The following is a 15,943-nucleotide window of genomic DNA, read 5'->3' as shown; positions in this document are numbered from 1 at the left end:
TAGGTAACCGTGGATGCCGGGGAGTGGATGCATCTCTCTGCTAGGTAAGAAACAGAAAGTGTTAAAATAAAAAAAGCGTCTGTCTTGTTGTCTTAACTTATTCAACGCCTTGTCATGTATACAGAGTACGCGCCGATCAGCAGCAACAATCTATGCTCATCAATGTAAGCAAAGTGTCAGCCTTCGGTCTCCCATCGGTGATTGATATCTCGTTTTGACACATTGTAAGAATTACTCAAAAGTATAAAGCACCTCCTTGAAAATAATCCTGCTACCACTGCTGACTGAACTACATATTATAAAAGCGTATGAAAAATATTTGGTATGATATTGCTTGCTTTAAGTTACCGTCGGCTTTCAATCATCTTCCAATAAGATGAAAATGAAATACATATAAAAGATGAGCATACAAAGAATAATACTCTGACATCTTTACTTTTATAGCGAGTTACTATAATGTCCATTTTTAACTTATTCCGGATTGTTTTGACAATATTTTAATTGTTGCTTAAAAATTCGTCTGGGTAAATATCACCTTGTCTGGGCCTACCATCTAGCCAAATACATAAATTTCTACCTAGAGTTAAAAGTCGTGTTCAATATTTACATTCAAATATAATTTTACTTTTATTAAAAGAAACTTGTTGACAAAATACACTATCTTTATTTAATTTGCTAATATATAGTTTTATAATGATATTTTTTTATCGTATGTTTAATTATACGTGTATTACGTTAGATAAATTTAACATTAGATTGTGAACATAGATTGCGTTGCGAATTATAAAATTATTTTTTATTTTATAATATAACTTTCATAATAAAATTATCTATATTGTAATTGGCTAACACGTAAATATAATTTTTAATTGCTAACGTGTAATTACTTAGTATACAAAAGCAACAGGAATATTTTGAGTATAAACTAGTTAATCGTTTTTTAATCAAAATGCAAACAGTCCATAGATCAAATTTCTTTATCTTCAATGATCGCATGGTAAGTTCCCTTATATGGTGTTCTACTTTCGTGTGCTAGCGGCGGCGGATGCAGGGCTATGTCGAAAGCTATGTCGCTGCAACTTGCTATCCGTTGTTGGTACAGCGTGAAACGCCGTCTCACTCCAATGAACCGTCAGAGAAAAGATAAATTACTGAAATACAAATTTTACCCAATAGTTACGTACGACTAATTCTAGATAAGGTGCTCGTTTTTAAAGTAAAGATTATGTTAGTAATATAATTGTATATTTATGACTACAATTATATAATATAATTGTATATCTATGACTTTCTTACAACAAGATAGTACTTTTGCTCCACATTTTGAGCCTTATTAAATTTTGTTAGATTAGTTTCTGGTTATTGTCTCATGCTCGTAACGTGTGATTAACGCGAATTATATATATTTTATTTTGTAAGTGGCGGACAGGAAAATTGTAAGTGATTATCAACAGCCATATACATTGGCGCTATAAGAATATTAACCGTATTTTACATCAACAATGCGCCACCAACATTGGAAACTAAGAAGTTATATCCCTTGTGACTGTAGTTATACTAACTCACTCACTCTACAAAACGAAATACTACAATACTGAGTGCCTTTTACAATGCGACTTAACTGACTTAACTATTAATATCTATCGAAAATTAATGCGTTTAGTCAAACAAATTCTCCAGCATAATAAGATTTATATAAATAAATATGGAAAAAAATATAATTTGCACCTTTATTTCTTAGGTAATCGACATCCAGAGGGAAATAGGTTAAATTCTGAAAAAAATAACATTTACATTGATGTGATAATAATTTGTTTTTAATTAAACACGGGAAAATATATTTTCTAACGAAAAAGCAATACAGATTTCGTAAGTAGTGAAAACGATTATACTTTTACAGAACTACATTATATATTAAGTAATCAAGAACTGTTATATAATAAAATGCAATACGTTTAGTAAACATATTGATACTACAATATTTGACAAAATCAGAAAACGTTATGTCAAAACTCTGATTACGTCATCATAATATTAATTTAATTTCCTTATAGCTTTCTAATCGAAGTTGCATTTTATACGTCCACCACCACACTTCCATTATAGAAGCGGCTATACTGGTATAATTTATTATTTATTAGTTAACATGCGCTATCAGCGACTGACGTTAACTCGTACCTGGTACGACACAACACAGGTTACTCCGGCGCATACAATGGACGGCATAAAAGAAACAACTTCATACTTCTGTATATTTTATTTTAAAAATAAAACTATGTGAAATATATCATAATAATTTTTGTATTTAATAATATTCGATAATATTCATTAAAAATCTAATTATAATTTCGCTTAATAATATCTAGATGAGAAAGATATGCTAATGGTTATTTTATCTTATTCAGATATTTTAGTGATTACATGATTAAAAAAATTACACGTTTTTAATAATTGACAACTACACTGTCAAAGAAATATTTTTACGTAATACACATTTATAATTAATTAATACTTTTCAAAATAATTTTCCTTAAACTTCTTATGTTAGAATTATTTATATCTTTATTAATGAAAGATATTTCATTGATATCAATCATATTAATCCTTACAATACTTTTATTACACTGTATAGGCTGTATAATATAAAAAATTAAAAAAAGTGCTGTAAAGATTAACTCTGTTCGAGTCCTTGCCTTCAAAGGAAACCTATGAAATAATAGAATTTCATTATACGAGGTAAATGGTTCTGAGAATAATAATTAGTAGATAACAAGTTTTATGTTCGTTGTATTGAGTCGCTTTATACCGTTGCTATATAAAATGTAGATAGGAATGAAACTTAAAATGTACATTCGAAATTTGAAATTTATTCGTTAATTTATCGTATTCCTTTATGATATTTGTAGGATATATAAGCGTCCACTCCATGAAGTATTCCAACGACGACACCAATGTACTAAAAAAAAAGACGAATTATTTTACAAAAATATAATGCTCCTCAATATTCCACTTCTATACACATTATATTTCCCATATTAGTAAATGTTATGGTACCAAATATAATAATAATGGATGACAAGGTATGTTATGTTATGTATAAAAAACGTGCAAATATTTGACCCAACAAGGTAATAAGTATTTAATTACATCATACTTATATCTGTCATTATAGAATGAACATAATACATCGAATTATTTTTGATATCGTGCATATCTGATGACAGCTGTATTATCTAAGTCTAGATCTATTGATATTAGCAAATGATAACAAAATGTATATATTTATAATATGCACATGCAGCTTCATTTATTCCACTTGATTAATAATATTTTTACAAACAGTGCTACAAAATCAAACATTGTTTTGATGTCTACTGAATAAAATACATTACAACTAAATACATTGTACATGTAATGCAACTGAGGTGCAACAGGCGGCCTGATCGCTACAGCAGTAAGCAATTTCAGGCAAACATTTTGCCAATAAAAAAATATGTGAGAAAAGGCATAATAAAGAAAATGCCACAGTATATAAAATCATAGCGAACTGTATATGTGTGTAACTGCCCATCGCGACTTTGCCCGTGGAAATTGAAAAATTTAGTGGAATAAAATAGTATCCCAATTCCACATTGTAGGAGTTTAGAAAAAACTCCAAACTCCCTCCTCAAAAGCATCATCATAATTATAATAATAACATATATGCTTTTTCAACACAAGTTTTCCAATCCTATAAAAATATAAATGATCATCTTTATTTATTTTGCTGTGCTAAACAGATTCACAATTAAAGGCATCATTGGTTCATCCTACCAAATTGAGATTAGCTAATCCTACAGCTAGGATAATCCGCTTAAAAAAAAATCTCGCAAAACCCTATCTTAATTCTATATTATAAAACAAAGGTCCATAACAAATTTTCAGTCCATATTTTTTTAGTTTAGGCCGTACATTATTGGTCAGTCTGCCAGGACATTGTAGGTATATGTAGAAAAACACTTACGTATACTGCTGTCATTGCGGGATATGCTGCATACATGTTGACCAGCGCGTAGCGAGGATACAAGTATATATTTACAGCCACGCCCATGTACGACGACGCCGATAAATACATAAAACAAGCCACAGCGTTGAATACAAATTCCTGCGGAAAAAATAGAAAATAAGAACTATGGTACCTATTTATATATTTAGAAAAAAGAAAAAAAGGAACAACTCTAAAATGTGCCAGAATTGGGCACAAGCTCTTAACTCGAAAATTTTGGTGATTGTTCCAATACAAGTCTGTATCGAAACAATCACCATGTCCAATGCTGATTGGTGGATCAATCTAACAAAGACTCAAATTAAGTACATCCAAGGTAAAGGTTCTATCCACTACACAAGTGGTGGGTAAGCCACGGCCCGCAGGCCACATATGGCAAGTGGTAAGCTTCCTTGCGGCCTGTGGCTTTTTTGGTGATAACTTCAAAGAATATCAGGAAAAAATCTGCCGTGGTCAAAGACAAAAATGGATTTCAAATGAAAAAAAAAGTGTTCATAAAATATGTTTACGAAACATTTACTTAGTGACCTGCACTTAAATCGATTCGTTTTGATTTGAACTTCAATCGTAATTGATTAAACACTACCTATTAGGTACCTATTATCAAAATTGTAAACAAGTGGATCGATCCCGCCTTTATTTCCATTCTATCTGATCAGTGCCTACCAAAAGGGCAATGCTGCAATAGATACTCGTAATACGACAGTGATGACAATAAAATTTTCATTAATAGAGCCGAATGAAAATTAATATAATAGATTGAAATTAAAACCTACTTAAGTAATTAAATAAAAAATACAGAAACAATTTAAAAATATATATTTTAGTAATCACATTCAATTCTATTCAAATCTTTCAATTGCAACATTTGTTTGAAAAACTATATCACTTTATTGATGCACAACAAAATCTATTTCGCAAAATCCCAAAGACAAAATAAAATGTAAATGTTTTTTTTTTATTTATTTAAGATTCCCTAACTGAATGCATGTTCGGATTTCATCTAAAGAATATATTTTAAACAGATTTTGATTCTTATTAGAAACATAATTATTGTTTCTCTTCAACACCGCTCTTCAAAACCGCTTTATGATTTCATAAGATAACGTTAAATGACGCTAATAAGGTTATCTTAAGCACATATTATCTCTTAAGATAATATAGATCTTAGTGCCTTTATCCACATTTAATAAAATCTCTACAATTTACTTTTGCGCACTTCGATGTCGAATAGGCGTGCTAATATCGTTATAAAATAAAAACGCAATGAACTCAGCTTTAATTATTGTTTATAAACATACATGGGAGAGTGCGCCTCAGGCAACTTTCATGAAATAAATTAACAATAAATAAAAACCTAATTATTACAAATGAAGATTTGCCTTTATGTACAGATGATGATACGACGCCGTAAAAAGGCCGATGTATAATAACCTTTATTAAATACTACACACAAATTAGCCGACTGAACTTATTGGGCGCTCATCAATACACGACTACTAAGTAGAAATATTTGATAAAAATGACTAATGATATATATATATCATTAGTCATTTTTATCTTTTTTATCTTTTATCGATATACTTATATATATACTTATATATATAAGTATATGGCCTTTGAGAGATTTGAATCAGGTCAGTCGTAACAATAGTCTGAAATATCGAGAACACGCACACGAACACGAGTTGTTTATGTTAAATAATAAAATAGAAACCTCTTGGCCGTTTTTCATGTTCAAGATGTAGACTTTTCAATAATAAAAAATGATAATTTTGACTTCGAACCTGTGTTTCTAAATACTAGCCGACAATAAATGTTAATGTACTATGATTTCAACCGTGATAATAATAAGATTTATCATCTATAAAATACTAACGAAAACAGATTGTCGAATCAAATGTTGAGAATTAGATGACAGGACGTAGCAGGCGATGAGCAGAGCAGTGGTCAGCAGGCACGCCGATGCAGTCGTCAGGAAGCCATGGAACGCCGAGCCCATACTACTGGCTTCTGATAATCCATACTTCACCAACAGACTTTGACATAAACTTCCTAGCATCTGTAAAACAATTTATAACATTATTAAATTTATTTAATATTTGTACCTAAAAAAAATTCAATTCCGTTAATATGGCTATTTGAAACTTAACAAAACAACCAATATTTTTATGTTAGTGCGTCTGTCGGTGTGTTCAGAATGATATTCAAAATCACTTTAAAAATATATTCGAGGGAGATTTCAAGACCTTTTGTGATAAACATCGTTTAAGTCGATCAAAAGTTATATCAATTTAAAATTTACGTAGTTAATTATAAGCCCTTATAACTAAATTTCACGATATAAAACAGTTTTAGGTTTTTAATTATATCATGTACGTTTCCATATGAAATGAATGAAATAATCTGTAATAATTAGTGCATGTGAGCTAAGTTGATAAAATTGTAGCAGATCAACCATAATTATGAGAATTTTATAGTTTCTGATACTACTTATCAATATTTTTTGCGAATTTTGATCACCTACTAAGATTTTTGCTTTAGCATAAAATTATCTGCTACCTGAAGTTATCGGAAATGGCAATCGAAGATTAACAATAAACAGTTTAGACGATTTAACTTTTATTAAATTAGAAACTACCTATATGAAGAACTAGCTGTTACCCGCGGCTTTGCTCGCGTAGAATATGAAACAAATTAACTTAAAATATTACGTTAATGTAAGACCTCTTTGTATACCACATTGGTGTGTATTTCAGCCCTTAGGGTAGAATATCCAGATACGCTTATATACGTATCAACTCATTTTTTATCAGTGGCACAAAAATAAAATTTCATGCTTCTCACTGCAAAATGACGGACTTCCAGACTATCCTATCCTCACTTTCTCCCCTTAGGCCTAAAATATCCAAAAACGCTTAAATGCAAATAAACTCATTTTTAATCGGCAGCCCAAAAATATAATTTCATGCTTCTGACTTCAAAATGACGGACTTCCAGACTATTCTATATACGAAATGTGTACCCAATTGCACTCCTTAGGCGTAAAAATCCAAAAACGCTTAAATGCGAATCAACTCATTTTTAATCAGTATTCCAAAAAAAGATTCATGTTTTTAATTTAAAAAATGACGGACTTTTACCTTTATTTCACCCCCGTAGGGGTAGAATATGCAGAAACACTTAAATAAGTATCTACTCCTTTTTAATCAGTATCCCAAAAATAAAGTTTCATGTTTCTAACTTAAAAAATTAGGGACTTCCATAAAAACGTTCACAACTATTTCACCCCTTTAGGGGTAGAATTTTAAAAATTCGCTCCTTAGTAGGTGTCATGATATGTTAGTTTATAACTGTACAGCCTAAAATGTAAGTTTTATGCTTCCAGTTCTAAAAATTACAATACTTTCAACAACTTACAACCTACGATCCCCCTTTTCAACCCTTTACTGCACCTTTTTCCAAATAAAAAGTAGCCTATGTCCTTTCTAAGGCTCTAGACTATATGTGTACCAAATTTCATTTAAATCGGTTCAGTAGTTTTGGCGTGAAAGCGAGACAGACAGACAGACAGACAGACAGAGTTACTTTCGCATTTATAATATTAGTATGGAAGTATGGATTATTCAAGAACAATCAAGATTAAAGAAAATTGTTTTTATATTAAGTTAACAGGAACCAACTATGAGATATGTTAAGACCTTAATTCTTTCAAGTATTTCACACACACTAGTACAATAACGCAACCCGGAATATTTGGGTTACGTTATTGCACTAGATACATCTCCGAATTTGAACAGATTAACCTAAATAAATATGAAATATATATTGTAAACTAGGTCTTAAGCTTGTACTTTATATATACATCTATAATTAATTTATTCCCGTGCAAAGTCAAGTCAAGAACATTTTAAAGAGTAATAAGAATTATATTTATGAAATAAGTAATATAACGACAAATTAATAAGTAGTAAACGAATACTCACCGCTTCAGCCAGCTTTAAAGCACCATGCTGTGACGTTAGGTATCCCAAGTTGAGGCATTCGCAGCAACGGCAACAACAGCATTTAATACCTCTGCTATTATTGCCACTTGGAGCCACCCGCACGATAGTAGGACCTCGAGTCATTATATTTATAAAAATAATTAAAAAATGTCTTTTGTCTTTTGTTTTCGTTTTATAATGTCGACGAATGTATCCAGACAAACCTCAACCAGCACACGCTAATGGACCAACAGGAAATTTAGGAGAGTTAAAATATTTCACCATTTACACATCAGCATTAGTCACACACAATATTTTTAGACGTTTTGCGAACGTTTACAATTAAACAGTTCGATGAACTACTCCTTAACCCATATTTTTTCAATAAATTTGATAAAGTTTATAGGGTTCTTTATATAAGAATTGTTTACTTTTAAATATATTTATATGTTAATTTATTTGATTGTATCTTTAAAATATAATAATTTCCCACAGGAATAACACGTCTGAACAGTATATGAATGTTATTTAAATAAGGCGCGCGTCCGCCGGCACGCAGTAAAAATAGTACGCGCACGAGCGCTACGCGGAGGGTTATTTCTATTTTGGGGTTAATGTTTACCGCCTTGTAACCTTTATTTCTTAACTTAAAAAAACAAAATATGATTCATTCATTCATTCTTATGAAATATTTACCTATTTTTTCATTATACCGAAATCACAAAATAGGAATATAAATTTTTCAGAAATAACATCATCAACTTTTCAATAGCTTTTTCGTTTATTAATTTATAATTTTTTTTAAACTGTACGTATTGTACGTATAGTTTCAACGGCCTACAAATGCTCATAGGGGCATTGTAAGTAACCAAACTCTTGTGTAATGTAAAAAGGCATGCGATCAATGATGAAAAGACCAATCTGTACAAGATAAAAGCAACAACTATATTAAATTAACAAAATCCGTTTCAGTGCAATCATAATTCAATGACGATAATAACTCGGGATATCAAAATAAAATAATAATTCTGTAAATTGTTTTATTTCAAAAGTTATACAGATACATAAAAAATATTATAAGTATCAAAAGGAAGCACAAATTGTTATTCCATGCCCAGCTTTGGCTGGAAGGAAAAAAAATGTGTAGAGATTTATATTTACTACATTTCACTTAGCAGTATGTAACATATAAATAATAATAATATTTTAATAAGTAAAAAGACTTTATTACCCTTTATCATATATATATGTGACAGTCAATTACCTGTAATAGCTTTTCAATTAAAATCATAGTCTTTTATTAACGGCAAGCGCCGTTCAATCCGAGTCCAAAATGACACAATGCCACAGTTTAATGAAAGGACTGGCCAATGGCATAAAAAATATATGACGAAACATAAAATTTACATATCTGCTTGAACATATATCCTATACAATCAATATTATATTTACAAAAAGAAAGCTTTGAATTTGCAATTTGCATTTGCTGGATGAACGGCTTGTTTCGTTAAAAAGGTAGGTTGATTACTGAATAGGTAATGCTTTTGTTGCTTCCGCCGTGTTGTAGACACATAAGAAAATAACTTTATAAAACTTAACCTACTTTAAATAACCTTAAGGCAGTTTATCGTACATTTACAGAAAGACCGCATCATTAAAATTATGCGGAATATTTTTTCAATATTATCCAATTGAGTAATACAGGTATAATTTGAAAATACTTTTGTTCTTTATCTTAATATAAATATTTCATTATTAGAACTCGAAATAACGTAAAAAAGTTATTTAATTATTGCACATCAGTCACATGTGTAATAATTAAACATCTTTTTTTCGTTATTAATAGCCTAATCATGACTTCTAACTAGCGAATGCTATAACTGTTACTAATGACTCAATGCTAATAAGAAACGATTAGACCTGTTGGTATCTTTATTTTTTCAAAACTGTAACGTAACTACATACTTACAACAAATGTTATATCCGAAAAAAAATAATCAAAAAGGAACAGAATATAAAAATAAATGCGTGTACGGGTTTCAGAACGTTTAAATTAGGTACATAAATCTTTTAAAAAAGACGTTATAATTACTAAACGTTAAAATAATATTACTCGGTAGGTATACATGTAATAAAATATATTCGATTTTTTTATTATAATTAAATATAGTGTACCTATAGTACTCTATACATAGGTACCATGCGCTGTGTAGTATAGGAAACCTAAGCTTGTTTACATTCTAGAATAATTTAATTGTGAAACAAAAAAAACCCTAAAGCTCTGTTAAAGGTAAAACCGACATTTAGTGTTTCAATACACGTAATAATGTTGAAATTTTAAATTACAAAATTTAATTATTTTAATGAATTGAATTGAAATAAAATAATTAGTAAACTGAAAATAACTAGAAACTGGTCATTAAATATTAATATAAAAATACTTTTATGTTCTATTTATTTAATATTTGTAATACAAACATTCAAATAGGTTTATAAATATTAAATAAGTAGAAAACATTACATCAAAACAACTTCCTTATAAAAACATTGTACATAAAGGTAGAGATTTTTATACTTAAAAAATCTTATAAGGCCTTTGCAAGACGGTACTTATACTGTATTTTAAAATATATTCTTGTAATATTCTACCGTTATACAATAACAATATTATCACTTCCTTGATTCACAAAGGGCAAGCATGACATACGACAGTTGCATTTTAAGCTTATTTGTAAACAGTAAAAAATAGTCGCAAATTACAATATTCTTACAAAATTGTTAAGTTCAGGAACTGCCTGCAAACAATTACACTTGTATTTTGTCATTTATTAAAATTAAAAACCGCGATAAGAACGATTTGCCAAGACTGTACTCAGCAAGTACAGACCAGCCATTACCAGCCCCATTACCTAAATGAAAAAAAAAAACTGATTAGTTACACTTATCCTTTATTTATTACTTTTAAAAAAAGGGAAATACAAATTGGACATTTTAAAAATAAGATTATTTATTTATATAAAATGACATGTTATTAAAATGTTTGTGTATTAAACCAATAGCAGATGGCGTTGCAGGCCCTTGACCCTTTCGGGCAAAGATACATTGCCAAATTCGTTACATCAAAGTTATTTGCGCCGCGTTTAACGCCACACAAAAATCGGTCAGAATTGCACAATAAGGCTTCTCACAAGAATATCAACTTCTAGTAGATTTTCTTGAATGAATAAATTATTAAAACAAAATGTTATCTTTATTATTCACATATTTTGATGATCCTACGTTACCAACTTAGCAGACAAATACGGAGTCTAATATATACTGTCATTGGATACTATAAAACAAAGTCCCCTCGCGTCTGTCTGTTTCTCTGACCGCGATAAAATATGAATGGATTTTCATACGGTATTCACCAATAAACGAAGTGATGATCACATGAGCAAGGCTTAAATTAAATTCAAATTATTCATTTGCTTTATATAGGTTTACGAAAAGATTTACAAGCTTAGTGTATAATTCATTATTTTGATTCATATCATGCCGACTTTGATCTACACTGGGATGCGCCGTGTAAATTATTCATTATATTTCTAAGGATATAAGTATTTTCTTTATACATGCAAAGTCGGACCAGGTAAGAGCTCATTAATTTTATCTGTATATCGTTTGTGTAATACGTTTAATGGATGAATACATCAAATTAGGCTACGGTAAGAATGTACATTTTTAAAACACGGAGATTTACTGTTTTCTTGAGTTGACATCTGATAAAAATCTTTTAAAATAGGGAAGAAAAAATTGAGAAAACCGATTAATGATTTTAACTGAAAGTTTACTGTAATTAGTATATAGTATTATTTTACTGAAGTCTACCGAGGTGTTAAATTCCGAACCGGTGGTAGATTTTTGACTATCAATAAGCAAGTGTAAACACTTATATATTGAATAAAGATTTTTGAATTTGACTTTGAATCCGAATAAGTCAATGATAATCTATATGAAATAGATATATTATTATATTTGTATGTCTAAACTCAGAAAATCGCGAGGCATCGCTAGAAATAATAATAAAAGTACTAACCGCCGCCGCTAAATAAGGTTCGAAGTCTCGCCTATAGCTGCTTTTCTGATGATTTACTTCAATCATAAGAGTGAGACCCGCCGAAAGGTACAGAATAAATGCAACGCCGTGATATATCACTTCCTGGAATTGACAACAAATAAAAATAATGATTATTTTCTGCAAATGTACACATATGTAAATATTTATATATGGTATACATTTGACATCCTTTTTGTTAATATTGATAACAATCTAAAAAAACTGTTATGTAAAAATTGCCATTCCAAGTAATAATAATGTGACAAGAATAAAGCATACTTATTTTTCTTGCATTAAATTCTGGATTTAGCTTTTATACTAATACACCAAACTTATATTCTTAGTGGATCATAAAAAAACATTATTCATCATCATATCATTATAAAACATTGATGATAAAATGTAACAAATGTAACTAGAAGTAGCAATGTACAAACATGGAAGTAAGCTTACTGGGTTTAAAAATATAAATATCGAACTTACATATAAAGTTTTAGACATGATTGAAGCTGTTGATAACGACATTAGACAGGACAATAGTATACAAAATGTGCCGATTAGGAATGTCACCGAAACAAGTAGGTAGAACAATTCGGGCTTTTGTCCATTGTAGCGCACATATCCTGGTTCCAAGTAATAACCAACTACGCCGACACACGCTGCTCCCAATAACTGGAAAAAGATAAAAAATATATATATTATTTTAAACTTTAACCGAATTAAGTTTTTTTTTTACTATAGCTACATGTGCATTTAATGTAGGTATTTAAAAAGTTTCGTCCACTCGTAATTGAAAAAACGGGAATGGGAATTTAAGAAAAAGTGATTTCTTTATTAACTATAAAACTACATAAAACATATATGAACAGAGAAAAAAATATATATTATTTTCAAAATAATTAATTATTCAATTTTATATCTGCAAATATTAACTTTTATTATACGTGTTATTAGTGTGAGCAAAACAAATCTTAACGTAAAAAAAAATTAAGATTATTAATTATATTTTCAACAAAAAAGGTTTTAAATGAAAGTGAACAATCGTATCAACAGTTTTAGCTTCGCCGAATATAAACAGTGCCTGCTGAATGTTGCGATATGATTTTCTAAAATAGCCCGAGAGCGTACAGTCGCGCTAAATAAGAAAATTTGAGTACCTACTCTCACAACAGAAGCATAAATTATGAGTTACAAATATTTTATTTAGTTAACTTTATCCAGACTGTTCGTGGCTTGTTATTGTAACTATAACCTGTCTTATCTGTCTATATAATATATATTATTTCGTGTTTATTTGTCACAGTATAAAATTATATTACTTATAGTTTATTCCACTTTTTAATTCATAAAAGCGGGCTTATTCCAATACTTAACTTTATGATTACAAGGATTAATGGAATAAATTATATGATATAAATAAATATATTATTAGAAAAGGGAAATTACTTACGTCACTCTAAAGACGTGCTCTACAAATGGTCACACTTAACACCAGTGACCATATAATTATAGTTATATATAAAAAATAAACTCAATAACCGATTAAGAAAATATAAATTGTAAATGAATGCCTTTGACTTATATCGCTTGCTGTTTGTCACTTAAGCTCAGCCTCAATTCTCATTCGCGTGTAAAAACAATGACGTGATGTGGGCGCTAACACCATTCGGACACAATACAAGGTAAATCGCAAGGATATACATTTTCGTATCCTAATTCTAAACTCATTAAAACAATGAATTTGATAACATTAATAGTTACGCTTTAGTCTAAAACTGAAATTAATATATATTTGAAATATCGAGAATGAAATAATATTAAAACTAAAAAGCTCTTTAACATTAAAACTAATTAAATATTTACCGTAAAATATGGCAGATCAAAGCAAAAGTATAGCATTTAATAAAAGCTATTGATTAAATTAATTTCATTGCAACTTACCAATTGTGCGAGTTTCAGCAATCCCGGTAGTGTACCAAGGTAGTTGGTATTATAAAAAATTGTATTCCCTCCCGTCGTCATAGTAGTCGTCCTCATGATTGTGACGTTGTGAGACATGTTGGAATGAAACTGTAATATCATAAGAAATTTGTTATTAAGCATTATTATATTATCGTGACAAAATATCATACATTAAACTGCGAATATAATTATTACCAAATTAATTTTATATTTATTAAATCTCAGAATGCCTTTTATATTAATTATATAGATACATATATATAGTTTGAAGTTCTTTTATTAATTTGGTAATATTTATATTCGAAGTTGATGTATTCTATTTTAATTCTCCTCTCATTTTATTTTCTCCGATATCTGTTTTGCAATAAGGTATCTCATCTCCGAAAACGGATGTCTAGGTCGACATGTTGGCGCCCGCAAGGTTTATATGCCGAGGCCGCTTGCTCCCGCCAATAAATAAACGCTTTTTAACCATTTCATTCGCATTTAAAAGACTACTAAACGATTACTTATGACGTCATACCATTCAATAAAAATGAAAATAAATATGAAATTACAACAACAGGATTAAGTACATACTTAATACAAGATTATTTTATATATTGTATGGCAATATAAGTATCGCGATGTTTTTAGACGATGACGCATGTTTGCATTACAAATTTAAGTTATACACGATTATTTTGAATCATTTGTAAAAAAAGAAAAATCTCATTACTCATTCGTTCAAAAAACTCATTTATTTCAAAAATTATTAGAGCACCTTATAAAGAGATAAAATACAAGGATAAGGTTGCTCAAAACAAAACATATTTAATATAAACATAAGTCTGGTTAATAAAAATATAAACAGCATAATTGAATTATATTTTGCTGATGTTAGTAATGAGTAATCCTTCATACTTACATTTTTTCTCTGCTAAAAACTGAAGATAAATATTAAAAGAAAAGCGCGGATTCCGAGCACCAAGGTAGAGCGCTTGCGGGCGACTGCATTGAGCCATTGACAGAGGGACTGAGTCACTTTTTGTATCGCGCATGCGCAACGTCAGACTGACATTATGTATACAACAACAATATGTACAATGTATGTACACCATCGTCACAAAAATAACTTTATTTGAATATAAACTTAATCAAAGAAGATTTTCAATATACATAAGAGAGTTCTACAACATCCAAATACTTGTTTCCATATAATATATGTAGCTTCTAAATTCCGAATATTATATGAAAATAAGTATTTAATACTCACTGTTGAATACTTATAATGTATCACATAGCTTTCAGTATTATTTGGATTAATATGTATTAATCGAAATAATACTTTTATCGAAACATGATGTCGACAACCACGACGATATCAAATGTAAAGTGTCATTCATTAATGGGATCCAAAAAGACATCCAAAAGGACAGAAAACAAATCTTTGTACATATCACATATAAAATCAAAATGAAAATATACTTCATTCAAGTAGACTTGTACGAGCATTTTGGAACCGTCATTTAACAAACTATATTAAGTGAAGCTACTACCGATTCGGAATCCAGATTCTACCGAGAAGAACCGGCAAGAAACTCAGTAGTTACTCTTTTTCAACATTTAAAAATACATCCATCCAACCTGGAAGTCAACAAGTATTAGCTCCACGATTATATTGAAATAAAGTTAAACTTACTATCAAATTATTGAGAGCTGAATTTCTGAATGTTGTCGTAAACCCTTTACTTTATGATTTGTAAGACTTGGACTAGACTTCTGAGGATATATGTCTGTTCTAGCACATACGCATGTTTAGATACGCGATTTCAATATGTACATATTATAATAGCATGAAATTTAACAAGA

The 15,943-nt window shown here is 29.7% G+C and overlaps 2 protein-coding genes across 2 annotated transcripts; both read right to left on the bottom strand.

Annotated features, from left to right (window-relative positions):
* Positions 1 to 2,633: 2,633 nt before the first annotated feature.
* Positions 2,634 to 8,704, bottom strand: Sing (singles bar). Its single transcript, XM_026639332.2, has 4 exons — positions 8,032 to 8,704; positions 5,925 to 6,107; positions 4,004 to 4,144; positions 2,634 to 2,956 (listed from the first exon to the last, which is right to left on the bottom strand). The coding sequence occupies exons 1-4, from the start codon at positions 8,173 to 8,175 to the stop codon at positions 2,879 to 2,881; spliced, it is 546 nt and encodes a 181-aa protein (XP_026495117.1). The 5' UTR covers positions 8,176 to 8,704; the 3' UTR covers positions 2,634 to 2,878.
* Positions 8,705 to 10,609: 1,905 nt separating this feature from the next.
* LOC113399990 (uncharacterized) lies at positions 10,610 to 15,189 on the bottom strand. The gene is made up of 5 exons (XM_026639334.2): positions 15,000 to 15,189; positions 14,072 to 14,200; positions 12,614 to 12,802; positions 12,110 to 12,232; positions 10,610 to 10,940 (listed from the first exon to the last, which is right to left on the bottom strand). Exons 2-5 carry the CDS (start codon positions 14,186 to 14,188, stop codon positions 10,866 to 10,868), a joined length of 504 nt encoding a protein of 167 aa, XP_026495119.1. The 5' UTR covers positions 14,189 to 14,200; positions 15,000 to 15,189; the 3' UTR covers positions 10,610 to 10,865.
* Between the last annotated feature and the right edge of the window lie 754 nt (positions 15,190 to 15,943).

This window comes from Vanessa tameamea, chromosome 8, assembly GCF_037043105.1.
Source record: "Vanessa tameamea isolate UH-Manoa-2023 chromosome 8, ilVanTame1 primary haplotype, whole genome shotgun sequence".
Lineage (NCBI taxonomy): Eukaryota > Metazoa > Arthropoda > Insecta > Lepidoptera > Nymphalidae > Vanessa > Vanessa tameamea.
Note: the sequence above shows the minus strand (reverse complement) of the source record. Positions and strands in the feature narration are given on the sequence as shown.

Bases quoted from the DNA above. Each gene is read 5' to 3' on its own strand.
- LOC113399990 (XM_026639334.2), bottom strand. From the start codon at position 14,188: ATGTCTCACAACGTCACAATCATGAGGACGACTACTATGACGACGGGA. The intron at 12,803-14,071 runs GTAAGTTGCAAT...ATCTTTTTCCAG, and splicing joins TGCTGAAACTCGCACAATTG to TTATTGGGAGCAGCGTGTGT. The intron at 10,941-12,109 runs GTTAGTACTTTT...TTTTTCATTTAG, and splicing joins AACCTTATTTAGCGGCGGCG to GTAATGGGGCTGGTAATGGC.
- Sing (XM_026639332.2), bottom strand. From the start codon at position 8,175: ATGACTCGAGGTCCTACTATCGTGCGGGTGGCTCCAAGTGGCAATAAT. The intron at 6,108-8,031 runs GTGAGTATTCGT...ATTGTTTTACAG, and splicing joins CTTTAAAGCTGGCTGAAGCG to ATGCTAGGAAGTTTATGTCA. The intron at 4,145-5,924 runs GTTAGTATTTTA...TTTTTTCCGCAG, and splicing joins TGATTCGACAATCTGTTTTC to GAATTTGTATTCAACGCTGT.